The 19,021-nt window shown below is 40.3% G+C and overlaps 1 protein-coding gene across 1 annotated transcript in view; it reads right to left on the bottom strand.

Moving 5' to 3' along the window:
* The window catches only part of LOC308571803 (vomeronasal type-2 receptor 26-like), a gene marked incomplete at its 3' end in the record, with an annotated part of 55,337 nt that overhangs the window by 30,206 nt on the left and 6,110 nt on the right, over positions 1–19,021 (bottom strand). Inside the window, exons 5-7 of the mRNA XM_081167426.1 lie at positions 14,871–15,719; positions 12,966–13,193; positions 11,559–11,685 (exon numbers count right to left, since the gene is read on the bottom strand). Of these exons, the coding sequence (XP_081023552.1) occupies positions 11,559–11,685; positions 12,966–13,193; positions 14,871–15,719 (1,204 nt within the window). The remainder of the gene's footprint in view (positions 1–11,558; positions 11,686–12,965; positions 13,194–14,870; positions 15,720–19,021) is intronic.

Below are 19,021 nucleotides of genomic sequence, written 5' to 3' on the forward strand. Positions count from 1 at the left end.
AATGTTATTTTAAGCATTAGTCCTTTCATTGATATAACTTAGTTTCATATACCAACTAATCTCGTTGCTGGAGCTAACTTTTCCAATCATGCGAATTCTTATGATTCATATAACTTATAAAATTTTTGTAAATAGTCCTTGAATTTTTTCCAGTCCTCCTCCGTTGCTTCTTCTCCCAAATCTCGGATCCTGGCAGTCATCTCCGCCAATTCCATATAGTCCATCAATTGCGTCTGCCACTCTTCCAGTGTGGGTAAATCTTGAGTCTTCCAATGTTTTGCGATAAGAATTCTTGCTGCTGTGGTTGCATACATAAAAAACGTTCTATCCTTCTTTAACACCTTTTGGCCGACAATGCCCAAGAGAAAGGCCTCCGGTTTCTTAGGAAAGGTGTACTTAAACACCTTTTTTAACTCATTATAAATCATTTCCCAGAAGGCCTTCACTTTTGGACAGGTCCACCATAGGTGAAAGAATGTCCCTTCAGCCTCCTTACATTTCCAACATTTATTATCAGACAAATGGTATATCTTAGCAAGCTTGACTGGGGTCATGTACCACCTGTATATCATTTTCATGATGTTTTCTTTCAAGGCATTACATGCCGTAAATTTCATACCGGTGGTCCATAACCTTTCCCAGTCTTCAAACATAATGTTGTACCCAATGTCTTGAGCCCATTTTATCATGGCTGATTTAACTGTCTCATCCTGAGTGTTCCATTTAAGCAGCAAGTTATACATTCTCGAAAGTACCTTAGTCTTTGGTTCTCCATATTGGGTTTTTTTCGGGCCTTAGCCTCCACTGGTGATAACCACCTCGGGGTCTTACTTTCTAATAAGTCTTTATATTTTGTCCAGACCATAAATATTGCTTTTCTAACAATATGGTTTTTGAACATTTTGTGAGTCCTTACCTTGTCGTACCACAAATATGCATGCCATCCTAACGAATTATTAAACCCTTCCAGATCTAGGACATCCGTGTTCTCTAAAAGCATCCAATCTTTCATCCAGCAGAAGGCTGCAGCTTCATAATATAACCTTAAGTCTGGCAGGGCAAACCCCCCTCTTTCTTTTGCATCCGTTAGTATTTTAAACTTTATTTGGGGCTTTTTGCCCTGCCAAGCAAACTTTGAGATATCCTTCTGCCACTTTCCAAAACATTCCACTCTGTCCGCGATCTGTAGGGTTTGAAACAAGAACAACATCTTTGGCAAAACATTCATTTTTATAGCTGCTATTCGACCCAACAAGGAAAGTTTCAGTCTTGACCAAGTTTCCAAATCCTTTTTAACTTCTGACCAACATTTTTCATAGTTATCTTTAAATAAGTTCAAATTTTTGGAAGACAAGTTGACCCCCAGGTATTTCACTTTTTAAACCACATTTAACTCTGTTTCCTTCTGAAACCCATCTGTTTCTAAAGGTGTCAAGTTTTTCCCCAAAACTTTAGTTTTTTGTTTGTTCAACTTAAATCCCACCACCCGACCAAACTCATGAATCAGTTCTAAAACTCTTTTTGTGTTGGGTTCTGGCTCCTGTAGTGTTAAAACCAGGTCATCTGCAAAAGCTTTCAGTTTATATTGTTTCACTCCGACCCGTACTCCTTGCACCAGCCGGTCCTCCCTAATCATATTCAAAAGCACCTCCAGGACTGAGATAAATAATAGGGGGGATAGAGGGCACCCCTGTCGTGTTCCTTTTTCAATTTTGAACTCTTCTGTCACCACATTGTTCACTATCAACTTAGCTTTTTGTTCTGAATAAATTGCTTCTATACCATTTTCAAACCCCCGTCCCACTCCCATCCCTTCCAAATTTTTCTTCATAAACTTCCAAGAAATGTTGTCAAAGGCCTTCTCCGCACCAATGAAAATTAACACTGCTTTAGTGTTAATGTTGGTTTGCAAAAGTTCCAGAATATCGATAATATTCCTAGTATTGTCAAACAAGTGTCTGCCTGGGAGAAAGCCTGCCTGGTCCTTATGAATTACTTCATTTAATACCTTTTTAAGTCTACTTGCTAAGATGTCCACAAAAATTTTGTAATCCACATTTAGGAGTGAGATGGGACGGTAGTTCTTAAGCTGGGTCTTTTCAGTTTCCAATTTGGGTATCAATGTGATGAAAGCTTCTTTCCACGTTTCCGGTACCCTCTCTCCCTCCATAATCTGATTGCAAACCTCCATTAGTGGTTGTGTCAAATAGTCTTTTACTATCTTATAGTACTTGGAGGTAAGTCCATCTGGGCCTGGAGATTTGCCTAGTTGCATATTCTGAATGGCACCCTCGATTTCCTGTTGTGTTATTTTGTAGTTCAAGATTGATCTCTTCTCCTGAGATAGTTTTGGTAAGCCATTAACTTTTAAGAATTGATCTATCTCGAACACTTCCTCAGGCCCTTGCGTATATAGTTTTTTGAAATATTTCTGGAAACACTTTCTAATTTCATCTGGTTTCTGAATGTTTCTCCCTTCAACCTCTAGATTAGTAACAAAGTTCAATTTTTGTCTCTTTTTCAACTGCCATGCTAGCAGTTTTCCACATTTGTTCGCCGATTCAAATGATCTTTGTTTCATTTGTTTAATTTTCCATTCCACTTCTTGATTTATCAGTTTCGCATATTGTGTTTGGTGGAATTTGATTTCTCTTAGAATCTCTTTTGATTTTGGTTTTAGTCTCAATTTTTTCTCTCCATCTCTTATCTTCTCTAATATCTTGTCCTTTTTTCCATTCCAGAATTTTTTCTTGATCGTATTCTGTTGTATCAGAAACCCTCTCATTACAGCTTTACTTGCGTCCCAGATTGTTCTCTTTTCCACCGAGGTGTTCAAATTAATTTCAAAATAGTCCTTTAAAGTTTTTTGGGCCTTCTTTACAATCTCTTGATCTCTTAGTAGGTTGTCATTCATTTTCCATCTGAAGGAACCAGCCGGAGTAAGTCTCAATTCCATTTTCAAAGCGTTATGGTCGGAGCAAGTCTTTGGGCAGATTTCCACTCTTCTAGTCTTAGGTGCCAGCCCTCTAGTTGTCCATATTTGGTCGATTCTTGTCCATGACAGGTGGGCCTCAGAAAAGAATGTTCCTTCTTTACCTAAGGGGTTCCTTGTCCTCCAGATATCAATCAAGTCCATATTGTCGGTTAGTTCAAAAAAAGTTTTTGGTAGTCTGCCGTCTTTGGTTAGATTTTGATTTTGTGACTTATCCATGTTAGTAGAGACCACCCCATTCATATCGCCCATCATAATGATGTTGGAATAATCCAGATAATCCATCAATGTCTCATGTAGCTTCTTATAAAATTCCGATTTCCCCTCATTTGGTGCATAAATTCCTAATATCAAAAATTTTTCTCCTTGAGTTTGTATTTCAATTCCCAAGATTCTTCCTTGCTCGTCTTTAAACAAAAATTTCGGTGACAAGTTCTCCTTTGCATAAATCACCACGCCTCTCTTTTTAACTCTGTCTGATGAAATAAATTCTTGGCCTAGTCTTTTATTGATTAACACTTTCCTGTGGAGTCTAGTCACATGCGTTTCCTGCAAGCAGATAATGTCCAATTGTTCTTTTTTCAAAATATGAAAGATCCTTCTTCTTTTTTCCGGAGAATTTGCTCCATGAATATTCCAACTGTACAGCTGCAGAGACATCCTGAATCAATCTGTTGTTCCTCTTTATGGGGTGTCCTTCTTTTCGTCCGGACCCGAAGGTGTAGGAGTTGGTACTATTCCAGACTGTGGCGGTGGCCAAGGAACTGCTGCTCCCTTCTGCAGGTCCTCTCCGTAGTCGTGCAGGAACTTCTGGTTGTCTTCTATTGTTTTAATTTTAACTTTCTTTCCTTTGTAGTTGAAGGATAGACCTTGGGGGAACTCCCACCTGTAAGGGATCGCGTTGCCTCTCAGTAGTCTTGCTAAGTCAGTATATGCGGTTCTAAGGTCCAAAAGTTGTTTTGGTATATCTCTGTAAATTTCCACTCTTTTGCCTTGAATATCAAGTGATTTCTTGAAATGGAGGTCTAATATTTTGTCTCTCTCCTGTTTGGATCTCAGAATAATCAAACAGTCTCTGGGCCTGTCCCTCCTTGCAACTCTTCCCAATCTAAACGCAGTTGTTATTTTAAAGTCTTTGTCTACTTCTATACCCCAGAACTTAGAAAATTCTACTGTCAAATAGCCAATCAAGTCTTCTTTCTCAAGCTCTGGGATAGCTCTTAATCTCAAATTATTTTCTCAATTCCACCATAGACAGGTAGGCCTGCTGGTCACTGATGTGCTTGTGAAGTGGCCTTACCTCCCCTTTTATGGCCTCAACCTTCTGATTTGCTTGCTCTGCCTTTAAATTGGCTGCCTCAGCCAGTTTCCGATTCTCCACAGTTGCTTCCTTGAGATTCCCAATTACTTGTGGATGTTGTGCAACTTGGTCAGACAGTTTTGTAATAGAGGATGTGGCTTGATCAATTTTTGCCGATTGGTCATCCACCTTCTTGTTCAAAATTGCAAATTGTTCTAGCATTTGTTTTAAGAAGGTATCAGACCCTCCTTCAGCCATATCCTCTGATGCTGGCTGCTCAGCTTCCTTTTCTTGAACTCCCAAAACAGCTGGGACCGATGATCTACGTGACTGAGTAGTCAAAGTTGTTTGCACAAGTTGGGCTTGCCTTGCTTTCGTTTTTGCAGATCTTGTTTTTGGTTGGCCACTCATTCCACACCTGTCTATGAGTCAAGGTCAAATTGTGTATTATCCCATGGGAAAGACAGTTCCCAAATGTAAATAACAAAACAGCAGAGAGTCAAAATAAAGTTTGTTCCCAGGCACTTGTAAATCCAAAACTCCACTAGGGGGAGTATTATTGTAGTTCAAAAAAGAAGGAAAGAAATTTGTCCACCATTAAAGTCCCTGCAGTCCCAAGCAATTTACTAATAGTCCTTTAAACTTTTTTAACTTACAGAGCACTTCCCAAGTTGCCACAAAGTCTCACCTAAAAGGTGCAAGTTACAGTTTCCTTAATTGTATCTTCCAGTAACACTCAACTGTAACAGTTTCTATTTTAAATACAGTTTCCGCAATGACAGTTCTTTTTTTCTCCTGTCAGTCCGATGTTTGGTATCTTAATTTTTTTATAATCCATGAAGGGGAGGAAAGTCCCAATTAAAATCCAATACACTAAAAAAAAAAGAGAGAAAGGCTTGTCTTTCCCCTTTTGTAAGCCAATTCCGCCAGCGCACGATAGTCCCAAGTTTATAATCCTTTTAAACTGCTTCCCGCTTGTCAAGTTCTTTGCCTTTGATCTTTAAGCACTGCCGGGAGATGGACTTCCTGTTTTTCGCCTCCCGCTTTCAGCCAAATTTAGAGTTTTTAGTCCCAAAAAGATTAATCCTTACTCACGAGTAAGTAGTTTAGAGCCTGATGTTTCAGGAAGAAAGGTCGGCACTCATCAGCAGCAGCCGCGTGGCTTCACTCCCGCAGAAAGAGCGATGAACTCCCAGCACCGCTTCCCCTCCACATTTCCGGAGCCCCTTACGGGGTTCCTTCTTCGTTTTGGGGGTCGCTCCAGGTGCCCGCCGAGTCCCACGGCCACGGGCTCACTCTGCCCGTGGTTTTTCTTGGTGGGTCGTCGCTGTGCCGCAGCGGACGACCCTTTTCTGCGGAGCCCCTCTTCAGAGACCGAAGAGGACCGCCATTGCTGTTTCGCGCCGCCTCCGGAAGTCTCCCCCCCCATTCAAACTTCAGGGCCCCAGAAATGTACTTTATTTTGACTGGCATGGATCTGCCAACTTCTTGAGCAGTTCATGTTGATGCTACCGCAGCAAAGGCAACATGAGGTAATGGAGGGCACCCATAACTTCATGGCCCCCCCAAATGTACTTCCTTTTGACTGGCATGGTTTTTCCAACATTCAGTTTTATTGGATGACAGTGCCAGCAACACTTCTTGAGCAATTCAAGTTGATGCTAAAGCAGCAAAGGCAGCATGAGGAAATGGAGCAATGACAAAGCCTGCAGCTTGACCTAATGGGGCAGTGGCAGAACCAGTGCTTCAGTGAATTGAAGCAGCTGCAAGCAGAGTGCACGAGAAGTCTCCTTGTAGAGAAAAGTATGGCTCTCTGTGAGGTGGGAACCTTGTCTGGTGAGATGCTATGGGAGTCTGCAAGTGACCCTGGAGCCCAGCTGCCAGGTACCCAAAAGGAAGGGGTGGCCAGAGAGATCTACAATGTGGATGGGAAGTTAAAGGGCTTGGACTATACAAAGATGCAATCTGTAGCTGAAGGCAAGGAGAATGTCTCAGAGAAGGACAAATTGGCTGTAGTTTGGAAGCAATTAGGGACTCAGCTACATTGAGAAAGAAAAAGCGCTTTATAAGCATTGTATATTCATTATGTCCCTGTGACACCAGATGGGGTGTGGAGTCCAATTTTGCCAATACAGTTTCTCATATGACGTTTACAACACTTTTAACTGAAACACTTGTAGTATTTAAACCTCATGCCTACCTTTATTGGTTGTCAGAGGGAACTACTAGTGAAAGCCATTATGAATGGCTAGATCTCTAAAGTTTGCCCATTTCATTTGACCAGCTTTATTTATCTAATGCCAAAATTTCAGTCTCAAGAAACCATTTTTTCCTGTGCATTTATTTGTATTCAGTTTCCTATGTATTCTATGTATTATTCAGTGGGGACTGGATGCAGAACCAGTGACGTGCAGAACGGATGACCCAATTCACTCATATCTGTACAAGATTCCGCCTCTCCTGAACACATAGGCGATCCTTTTTTACCTACTGATTGTTGACTAGCAGGTGAATGAATATTCCATTTAGATACTACTATTGACAGTTATTTTATATGCAATTTATTTTGGCTTAAAGAATCATAGAATCATAGAGTTGGAAGAGACCACAAGGGCCATCGAGTCCAACCCCCTGCCAAGCAGGAAACACCATCAGAGCACTCCTGACATATGGTTGTCAAGCCTCTGCTTAAAGACCTCCAAAGTAGGAGACTCCACCACACTCCTTGGCAGCAAATTCCACTCTCGAACAGCTCTTACTGTCAGGAAGTTCTTCCTAATGTTTAGGTGGAATCTTCTTTCTTGTAATTTGGATCCATTGCTCCGTGTCTGCTTCTCTGGAGCAGCAGAAAACAACCTTTCTCCCTCCTCTATGTGACATCCTTTTATATATTTGAACATGGCTATCATATCACCCCTTAACCTCCTCTTCTCCAGGCTAAACATGCCCAGCTCCCTTAGCCATTCCTCATAAGGCATCATTTCCAGGCCTTTGACCATTTTGGTTGCCCTCCTCTGGACACGTTCCAGTTTGTCAGTGTCCTTCTTGAATTGTGCTGCCCAGAACTGGACACAGTACTCCAGGTGAGGTCTGACCAGAGCAGAATACAGTGGCAGTATTATATACTGGACCAAGGCTGTTTAGGGCTTTAAAGGTCAGCACCAACATTTTGAATTGTGCTTGGATGAAGAGGATAAATTATGGGGTTTGGGGTGGCTGGGTGGGTGGATGTGGATGTGTTTTAAATCCCATTATTGAAACCATTCTGCCCACCAGAGATGTAAGAAACATAAAGGGATATGTAAAATCAGATGAAGTCTTTGGTAGAAGACAACGTGTTTACAGTTGAACCATTGGCAGAAGGGAAAGGGGCAGTGGCCTGTAGATGGGTGTACAGATTAAAAACTTTACCGATGGAAGTATTAAATACAAAGCTTGGATAGTAGCACATGGTTTTACTCAAAGAAAAGGAGTAAGTTTTGATGAAACCTTTTCTCCAACTACAAGGAGTGAGAATGTGTGTTTGTTGCTGGCTGTGGCAGAACAATGCAGGTTCAAGGTGAATCATTTTGATATTGAAACTGCTTACCCCAATGCAGGTTTTCAAGAGGAAATATTCATGAGTCAAGCACCTGGGTTCAAGGCAGGTGAACAGGGTTCTGTATACAGATTGTGTAAAGTGATCTATGAGCTCGGACAATGTGCTAGGAATTGGAATGAATGTCTTGACAGTGTTTTGAAGAAACTTGGTTTCAAAAGAAGTATAGCTGACAACTGTATGTAGGCCCTTTGGTGACAAACATGATAAGCGTGATCTGTGTCTTTCATATGTCTTTGATTTACTTTATACTGCTAAAAGCGATAAGTAGGTAAAACACATTTTCTGTTCTTTACATAATACACTTGATTATTTTCTTAAATTGTCATCCTCAGGATCAGAAGAATTAAAGTGTTTTGTTGATAATGATAGGGCAAATTTACCAGACAGGAAATCAGTGGCTGGGATGGTACTTCAATTTGGCAATTCTTTGGTGGGGTTAGAAGTCCAGGAAACAAGGGATTGTAGTCACTTCCTCCACAGATGCTGAATACAGTGCTCAATCTGATCTATGTAATGAATTGAAGTACCATATACAAATTCTCACTGACATAGGATTAAAGTGTACTGTACATATCCAGTGCAGGTATGGGAGGATAATCAAGCAGTCATTGCAGGGATGGACTCTGAACAGTTTAAAAGTAGAATGAAACACGTGGATATTAAATACCAAAATGTGAAAGAGAATGTGAAGCAAAATCAGATACAACCGCAGTATTGTAAAAGCAGACAAAATGGTGCTGATGTGTTTACAAAATCTCTTACTTTTGAGATACATGCACAATTAGTTGAAAAGTTGGGACTTGTGATGCATAATGTGCCATTAAAATGCCATTAAAAAGAGGAACTATCAGTTTTGCTTTTGCTGATGGAAGACATCTGACCAATGAGTGCTGCCTGAAAATCTGCTGTGTCAGGACTGCTAATGGACTGTATATCTGATTACAGACTGGAGAGGGAGAAACTGTAACTGAAAGCATGCCGCTATAGCTGTTTGCTTTAATGTTTGTATATAGTTGTTACCGTAATGCTTTTGTAACCGATCAAGTAATAAAACTCTTGACTGAGATTTCAAGGCACTGGTGAGTGTTTCATCTCTAAAAGAATAACTTCAATTACTGTTCAATGTTTCCAGAAAAAAACTCTCCAAAATGAGTTGTAAGTGTTTACAGAGCTACCTTCACACAAGTATCCAAGTGCAGATAAAGTGTAATGGACGGTGACATTTAAAAGAAGTAAAGGTCTGAATGATAATTCAAACACAAAATTTCCTGAGTGGCACAAAATAGCAAAACACAAAGACACTGAGATTATTCAGACCTTCCTTCTTATTAGTTGTTCCCTGTTGTTCAGCTCAGGTCTCAGCACAATGATATAACATTTGGGGAGAAAGATGCAACCTAGGAGCCCAGCACTGGAGGCTAAGATAGAAAAGATTTCCACAGCTACCATATATTTCCCCTTTGAACTCAGGTAGGATGGAATAAAGGAGAGCCAAACACTGCAAAATACCAACATGCTGAAAGTAATGAATTTGGCTTCATTGAAACAATTGGGCAATTTCCTGGCAAAGAACGCCACAACAAAGCTGATTATGGCCAGGAAACTGATATAACCCAAAACACAGTAAAACATAGTCATGGACCCCTCATTGCATTCTAATATAATTTCTTCAGTAACTGAGTGCATGTCAACATCTGGGAATGGGGGAGAGGTGACCAACCATATGGTACAAATGCCTGCTTGAATAAGGGAGCAGGAAAGAACAATGGCACTGGCAAGTCTTCTCCCCACCCACTTCCTCATCCTGGAACCTGGTTTGGTGGCCATAAAAGCAAGAACCACAGTAGTGGTTTTTGCCAACACACAAGAAACAGCCACAGAGAAGATCATGCCAAAAGTGGTTTGTCGGAGGAGACACAACATCTGCTTAGGATGTCCAATGAATAGCAATGCAGAAAGGAAGCAGAGCAGGATTGAGATAAGGAGAGTATAGGCAAGGTTCCGGTTGTTGGCCTTGACAATGGGAGTGTTGTGGTGCTTCAGAAATATTCCTAGCACCAAGACTGTGATCAGACAAAAGAAAATAGCAAAGAAGGCCAAACTGATGCCCAGTGGTTCTTTATATGATAAAAAGGAAATGAACTTGGGAATACAGAAATCCCTGGTTTTGCTTGGATAGGTTTTTGCAGTGCATGTAGAACAGGCATTCATGTCTGAAAAAGAAAAGACATGGGCTTCATTTCAAATTGATTCCAGACATTTCAGAAGCATGTTTTCTCTTCTACATCTAAAATAATCCATTCATTTTAGGGTATTCCTTTGGTGTCAGTCTTCTCAAACTATGGAAAGTGAGGAGATGGTTATGTGAATTCCCATTCACCTTCCTGGAAATGTTATGATCTCATGTATTTTAGAGCTCTGTGAATGCACATCTGCACCATTAGTTGAATCTGCAAGGTAGTGAGCTAAGAGTAGAGATATTTTATGTTTATAAGCCCCATTCCATGCCTATTAAGCATGGGACACCTTTGCCCAGCAGCGCTGTGGCCCACAGATTGCATCAAAATACTGAGCAAGGTTTTGTTCAGTATCGTCTCTGGATGGTGGACTGCTGGGAAAAATCTGGCCCATGAGCCCTTGCTGCAGATAGGAGGGGAAAGCCTATATAAGGCTTCTTCCCTTGGAGGTCACAGCCATTTTGCTTTGAGAGGGCTGGAAAGGATTTCTTTTCTCTCAACCCGATTGGCACATGCTTGGGTTTTTTCTTCACCTTTGCCTCAGTGAAATCATGGATTTCCCTGGTTAGGCAGAATAATATTGTTTGTATGAGGGAGGAAATGGCATTGGGCAGGATCAACATAGTATAGGATGCCCCCATAAGGTGTCTGAGGAGAGGATTGACCATGGCAAACCCAAGCGTGGGTTCGGTAACTGCCTGGTTGGAATCTGCATCCTGGTTCCCCAGTGAGACCTTGCTTCCTTGCATTGCAACACGGCTTGGTTCAACACTAGCCGACTCCTGTTGTAAAGATTTGGAGCCATCTAAACCCAGTGGATATATTCCATCAACATGGGACTTGTGGAATGATGAACTGATCCTGGTACAAAATGCCATGCCAACCCTTGACATACGTGCTTCTTTCAATAAAGATTTGGCCTGATTTTATCCCATCACCATTGTTCAGTCTGGTTATTTTGCTGCTCTCATGAGTCACATAATGTGCTTGCCTGGGCAATTTCTTTGCTAATTTGTGAAGTTTAGATACTATTTTTCCATTTCTATTTCTTTCCATAGTGGTATACAAAAGATTTTTTGTGTATCTCAAATAACAGAGTAGTATGCAAGAAAAGGGTTTTTACCCCATCTCATAATCTAATATCATCTTTACTTGTTTTTGGACACCACATGAATTGAATGTATGTGTGCAGATGAACACCAATTGGATGTAACTCATATGAATTTTTACACCTTTTAAAATAATCCCCTGATGAACAAGCAGTGTTTGAAACACATTGAAGTTAGCATGTATATCATTTGGACCAAGTCTTCTGCATCTATGACATTCACTTTTGCTTCTGCTTTGTGCTACAATTTTGCTACAATTTTGATGTGTTTCCTTGATCATGACCAAAGTTTCCCCAGCTTTCTACACTCTATTTCTTACCCTTTTGGTCTGAAAACTTTCCTTCTGGACATGGGATGCAATCATAGCAGCAAAACGGTTTTCCCTCCTTCACTTTCTTGCTGGAACCGGGATAGCAACTTTCAGAACATACAGAAAGAGGCTGGACCTAATTTGTAAGGGAAAAAGTAGAATGATTATCTTGAAAAGAAGTCTCAAGTTCTTAAGATGATATTCATGTATAACTTAAACCAAACTGGGACCACTCATCCATAACTTTATCTGGCATCCTTCTGAGATGTGAAATATCCAGGGCTGTGTGGAGTAATCCAAGTGTGGTCACACCATAGGTTTTAATTCTGTCAACAAGATATTGCCAGGTTTTTTTCCACCCCCCTTCCTAATGTTCCCTAATTTAGAATTTGGCTTTTTCACAGCTGTTGCACACTTGATCAATATCTTCAGTGAGGTACACACGTTGATGCGAATGTCTCAGTCACAAATTTAATGTGAGACCACAGCTGGAATGTTCAGAAGAGTTTTAGATACTGCACCTCAAAAAGAATATTCATGAACTGAAAAGGGTTCAGAGAAGAATAAGCAAAGTCATCAAAGTGCTGGAGCAACTACGTCATTGTCATCATCATTCTTAACAAGCCCCTTATCTTAATACACTGTTAAAATAAAAAAATTAAAACAGTTAGAAACAAATTGAAAGCAAAGAAAACCTACGAGGTTTACAATATTACAAAGATTCCAATATTTGGGGATTTTTAGCTTAGAAAAGAGGATTAGACAAATTCACGGAGAAGAAGTCTACCAAGGGCCGCTAGCTAATTTTTACCACAACTGTTGGAGGCAACAATTGTCTGACCCAGGCAGAGGGCCTTCTCAGTAGTGGTGCCCACCTTGTGGAATGCCCTATCATCAGATGACAAGGAAACAAAAAACTACATGACTTTTAGAAGAAATCTGAAAGCAGCTCTGTTTAGGGAAGATTTTGATGCTTGATCTTGTATCATGTTTTCAATATTCTGTTGGGAGCCACCCAAAATGGCTGGGGAAACCCAGCCAGATGGGTGGGGTATAAATTATTATTATTATTATTATTATTATTATTATTATTATTATTATTATTACACCAATCGCTACAAATTACAAATGAACAGAACACTGCTGCTCTCAAGTCCTGCTTTCAGTCTTCTCATAGACATCTTGTTGCCTGTTGTGGCATTGTGTGTGTAATCCAACTAGCAGAAACATATGTTTATTCTTTTCAACACATTTAATATATTCAACAGCAAAGCAAACAGTGCAGAAATTTTTTGAGTCTTACTTTCTACATAGGTTGTATCATTTCTAATCAAAACTCGGTATTTGTCATGGGCTGAACATTGTTCATTCGATGAAGCTGAATACTTTCCCAAGCAGTTCCCAACTGAATCCTACCTGATTAAACCAATTGTGCCATGTGATGGCATCCTTGTTGATGGTGAACACTTGGTCTGGAGAACCCTGGGGATCCATTCTCCCAACTTTCACTCTATGAAAGGATTGGTTTGCGGAAATAATCCAGTTTATAATATCAAATCCAGTCACTAACTCCCCATTCTGGTCAAAGGAGATCTTGTCTCCAGCACTGTTGTTAAAGGAGACAATTCTCAGAAAGTGATGGAGCTGAGTTGAAAAAGAAAAGAAGCTTAGGAGAAGCTGTATTTCTGTGGAATCTTTTACAGCAAATCATACAAACATCTTCCCCGGGTGGAAGCAACCCATTTACATCCCATTCTGAATCACAGGACCCCGAAATGGCTCCAGGAAAGAATGGGTGAGAGAAGATATGCATTAGGAGCAAAGGGAAAAGAAATACCAACATCAGGCTCTGCTGCCTCAATGGATCCTGCCACCTAAGGCAGTTGCCTCACTTTGGGCCAGTCACTCTTGATTAAAAGTCACTTAGTGTTTTAAAGGTTAAAGAGTGCACTTTAAATTAGGTATCAAATGCATTTTCTAAATCCATCGCCTTTTTCACCATATACAATTAATTTAGCACTTCCTAAACTTATTCAACATTACTGGTCAAAAAACATAGTAGAGCTGCCCTTAGTAAATAGGATTCTGGCTAAAATTAAAAAATTCCTTCCAGTAGCACCTTAAAGACCAACTAAGTTAGTTCTTGGTATGAGCTTTCATGTGCATGCACACTTCTTCAGATACGTTATAGATAAGTGTGCATGCACATGAAAGCTCATACCAAGAACTAACTTAGTTGGTCTTTAAGGTGCTACTGGAAGGATTTTTTTTATTTTGACTATGGCAGACCAACACGGCTACCTATCTGTAACAGGATTCTGGCTGTAGTTGTAGAGTTTCAAAGGTTCTATCTTACTTCTACTGGACAACATCTTCTAAATGAAACCTGTCTCTTCTAAACACAACATTACTGAATCTGAAAGCCTCTTACCAGCAAATACACACACTTCTTAACGGACTCACAGTGTAGTTGTGGCAGTTTCTGAGAGCCAAGAGGCAGCATGAATCAGAGGTAGCATGAATGAGTAAATGCATAGCAGCAAAACTATAATGTGTATATTTTAAGTTCACCAGTGGAAAAAGAGGAAAGCAGCTCAGTCGGCTGAGCATGAGACTCCTAGTCTCAGGGCTGGGAGTTCTAGCCCCACGTTGGGCAAATAGATTACCCTAGTGGCCCCTTCCAACTCTACAATTCTATAATCTCAGAACATATTAACACTAATATAGAGAAAGAAGATGGAAAGAAGAGAATGAGCAGTTTGGGGTAGGTCTGCCTTAGGTTCAGAATTGTGTCCAGGTGGAATATTCTGAAAGTGGCTAAAATGTTCAACAACTTTGCCAATGCTCAATAACTTTGCCAAAAAAAGCAGAACAATTTTTGTGTCCAGATTTTCAGCTTTTGAAATATGGCAACCCTAATTAGGGGAGACCTTTTATTAGACAGAATAAAAAAAAGACCTGCTAGATAAGTAAAAAATCCTCCCTGGTCCAGCATACAGTGCTTATAGTAGATTACAGGATTGGACTAGATTACCCTAGTAGTCCCTTCCAACTCTACAATTCTATAGTCTCAGAGCCTGCTCACAGTAACATGAGAAAGAACATGCCAATGAGAGGATGGGAAGAGTTTGTGGAGACCTTTTACCAAACAGAATAGATACTTACTAGATCAGTCCATAGCCTATCAAGTGCAGCGTATGGTTCTTACAATGCCCAACCATATGTCAATGGGAAGCCCACAAGAAGGATCTGATTGGAGCATATTGTTATATATTCTGAGAGATATGTTGCCTTCCAACAGGAGGAATTTCATTCCATTACCTGCAACAGCTGCTGATTCTGAAGGTTCATCCACCTTCCTTCAACCACTGATGGATGATTCAGTTGAGATGAATACATGGAGTGTAAAGCATGTGCCACAGCATAAACAGCATTGTAGATGCTGTAGCTGTGGCCAGTCAAGCTCATTTCAAAAAATGTCCCAGGAAGGCTTTCCAACTTCTCTTTTCCTGTGCAAATGTCTCCATCCACCTTCTCCCCATCTATACTTTGGAATACACAACCAAAGGCCTGCTGCCAGAAATCCCTGATAAAGCCATCTCCTGTTGTGAATGAAGGGCTTTTGCTTTCAATAAATGTCTTGAATCCTGGCAGATCACTGGAGTGAACAGAGAAGGACAGAACACCATGGACTATGTCTGTATCCCAGGTTCTTTGAAACACCATTGAAGTGAGCTCTATCTGAGCTGTTAATATCCACACTTTATTTATTGTACATTCTCTTTCTGAGGCATATGGTAGCCACCTCAAATACACAATGAGATAGGATTCTCCATTAGCAACCACTACATTGGCTTTGCTGTCAGTGATTCTATCATTTATTTCGGCTCCCTCATGTAGCTTATCATACATTTCTGTGACAATGGTAAATTTGCTGCTTCTTTCTATGAAGGCAAAACAAATACCCTTTCTGGAGAATACTGGAAACACTGTCTGCACAAATCTTTCTCCATATTCATCATTGGATGTAAGGATCCCAATCCATGTCCATTTGAAATGGAGAAGCAAAGTCAGAATGCCTGCATGCTGAAGAGCATCTTTAGGAGACATTTGGTAGAAGGAAAGGCCTGTGGTTTTATCATTCATCACTGGAGCAGGGCCATATATGAGCTAAAAAAAGGAAATAAGAATGAATAACTAACTAACTAACTAACTAGAAGCCCAACTTTGGCCCACAGAACCCCTTTCTTCAAACTGTTGGTATATAAGTTTTTATTACAAGCACAGGAATTGTTTTAATGGAGGCTGGTTCAGTATGGCAAATGGGGCAATGCTTTATCAACCTCTGTCTTTCCTCAGAAAGTCTACATCTGGCTGCCATCTTACTTACAACAAGTCAGGGGATTTGTCTGCCTGTCATATGCTTTGGCTGTAATTATTGCTGATATTCCTTTCTTCCACCTACCCACCATCACTAGACAATTTACTTTCTTCTGTAGGTGCTGTTATATTTCCAACACTCTCATTTATAATGATCTGTATCTCAGCTTCCATTTGACATTCCTAAACAAGGAAATATTTCCTACATGCCTTCACCCACTTCAGTTTCCAAACCCACAATCTTGCCTGTGCGGTGAAAAAAAGCATTTAAATGGATGAACTCCCACATTCCACATAAATATAGAGACATCTACACAATCTACCTGTGGAATCTTGTAGATATCCAATACAGTTGCAATATAATGAGAAATTAGAGGGTCCAGCCCCCCAACAATTGCTATTAATTTATTCTGAATGTCACATATGTAGTTGGGAACTATTTTTTCTTTTGATGACATAAGCTGCATTGTGGCATGATAGGTATTCTTTGCATTGAAGTAACTGTCGTAAATGTGGAAGCCCAAGGAAGTATTGGGTAAAATCTGAGAGTTTTCATTTATCTCCTTTACAGCAAATGCCAAAGCCAGGATGTGCTGGTAATTCTTAGGCACAACCCTAAAAAAAAAAGTACGGCATATTAGGGTATCCCACACATTGTAAAATGTGGAGTATGTTGTACTGCCTATACTTCCTTACAGTATTTATGTACAAACTTTCTTTAGGCAATTCTTAGCCCTAAGAAGGCCTCACAAATATTAGACAACTGTGTTCTCCTTTACAACAATGCACTCAATATAGTTTATTGATAAGTTACCAGTATAAAGTTCCATGTGTTATCATGAACCATATGATTTGACATTTTCAGAAGGCTGTGTTCGATGCATGTGAACATCTGCTCCCATTCTTGATATATATCTTATTCTATGACATTACTGGATCTTTTCTTAAGAATGCCTCAGAATACAGAACACTTTATAAGTTCTTGGTGAAGTACCCCCAACAGTTGAAGGTGAAATCCATATTTTAAGAACATGTTCAGAGTGTTGTGATAACTGCACTAGAATTAGAATTGTATTCTGTATTTAGAGAAACTTCCATGTTTTGTAAAAATGTTGCATCTCCCTTGACATCTCATTCCTTATTATATACAAATATATAAATATATAAACACCCCCAGCTCTCTTACAAAGACATTTTGAAATTCTATAAGAAAATGACATCAATCAGAGCAAGTGGCCATTAATATTTCTGGCCTCATTGATGGTAGTTTCTAAAATGTTTAAGTGAAGGCAGCCATCACTAGTACTGTCAAAACCAGAGGAACTTGATCTGTCTCCATTAAATTAGTATTTAAGTTCACATGAAAATTGTTTGACAGACTTGGGGAAAGACTGTAATTCACATCCTTAATGGAAACAGAAACTGTAACAACCAACAATAGCAACATCAAGGTCTTACGCGAGCTCTTCAAACAACACAGGTGGAGGTGCTTCAATGAAGGTTAGCGAGTTGGAGATTATGAAGGTCTGAGAAGTGATGCCACCAATTATGTTGCCTCCCAACTGATGATACTCGTGAATTGGATTGTGTGGAGCTCTTACCATGCAGTTAATGTGAGGCTTGCATGCCATGTGAGGAAGTAGTACCAATATCGAGACTACTAATGTCACCATCCTCAGTACAAATTTCCTCTCTAAGCAGAGATTGTGTTTAGACTCAAACAGGTGGTTCCTTGCTTTCCCCCCCAAAGTTCCTGCTCCCACAACTAACTATTAAATTGAATATTTATATTATCCTTCATACACTGTGCTATTACTTTTGCTTCCGTCCACTGAAACTCCTCGGGAAGAAGCATTGCCAAGTAGTTGAATTAATTACAGTCCTTTTCAAAATTACAGGAGTAGGTAATCATCAACTTAATATTGTTTTTCACAAATGGAGTTGGAAAAAGAAGAAGTTTGAGGCATCTGAACAAAGGAGCCTCCATAACAGTTCAAACTTCACGGCCCCAAAAATGTACTTCCTTTTGATTGGCATGGATTTTCCAACATTCAGTTTTATTGGATGAGAGTGCCAGCAACACTTTTTGAGCAGTTCAAATTGATGCTGCAGTTTTCCCTCAGTGGGGGGAAACACATAGGCAAACCTCCAAGAGATGTGCCTGCATGCACCAGGAGAGCAGGAGTCTCTTGCTGATTTTGGTGAAGTAAAAAGCGCCCATGATGTTGCCCTTTGGGTACTTCCAGGTGGCTTTGTGGGGTGGGGGTGCTTCCCAATGCTACGGAAAGCAGCCCAGATCACCCATGGATTTGGATGTCAAAAGTCCCTGGGAGCTCTTCAGAGATGATTGGAGTAAGCATCAAGCGATTTCTAGCCACCAATCTGAGTGAGCTCTGCCATGGGTTTCTAAATTAGGTGCCTCCAGACAAAGCCTGGTAGCAGGATTTTGATTTGTGGTGTGGGGCAGGAGATGAAATAGATTTGCCCTGGGGTAGCAAAGGGGAGAAAATTGGAGAGGTACCCTACAGTCTTAGTAAGAAAGAAGAAATGATCACAATTTTTCCAACATTGTTTCTTCATGATGCTCTGCAGGCAGCTAGGGAGATTTCTTTGGGGCAAGAATGTGAGGGAAAGCCAAAGAGAATTTGAACAGCTCCAGGAAGAAGGAACCTGCAATTTTGGCCAGTTAATCTACTGGAACTGTGAACTTTGAGAAACCCTAGGACAAAGAACTATACAGTCGTATCTTGGAAGTCAAATGGAATCCATTTTGGAAGTCCGTTTGACTTCCAAAATGTTCAGAAAACAAAGTGCGGCTTCTGATTGACTACAGGAAGCTGCGGAAGCCCTGCTGGGCATTCGGGTTCCAAAGAACGTTTGCAAACCGGAACACTCACTTCTGGGTTTGCGGTGTTCAGGAGCCAAAACGTCCGAGTACCATGGCGTTCAGGATCCAAAGTATGACTGTACAGACAACCACATGGCACAGGGGCCTGTTTAGTGGCGTACTCTTTACATGGTTATGGTGAGGAGAACTATTAATGATTTTTAGGAATTATTCTGAATGTTTTATGTATGTACAACTGCAAACA

Source organism: Podarcis bocagei (assembly GCF_964188305.1).
Source record: "Podarcis bocagei genome assembly, chromosome: 13".
In the NCBI taxonomy this organism is placed as follows: Eukaryota; Metazoa; Chordata; class Lepidosauria; order Squamata; family Lacertidae; genus Podarcis; species Podarcis bocagei.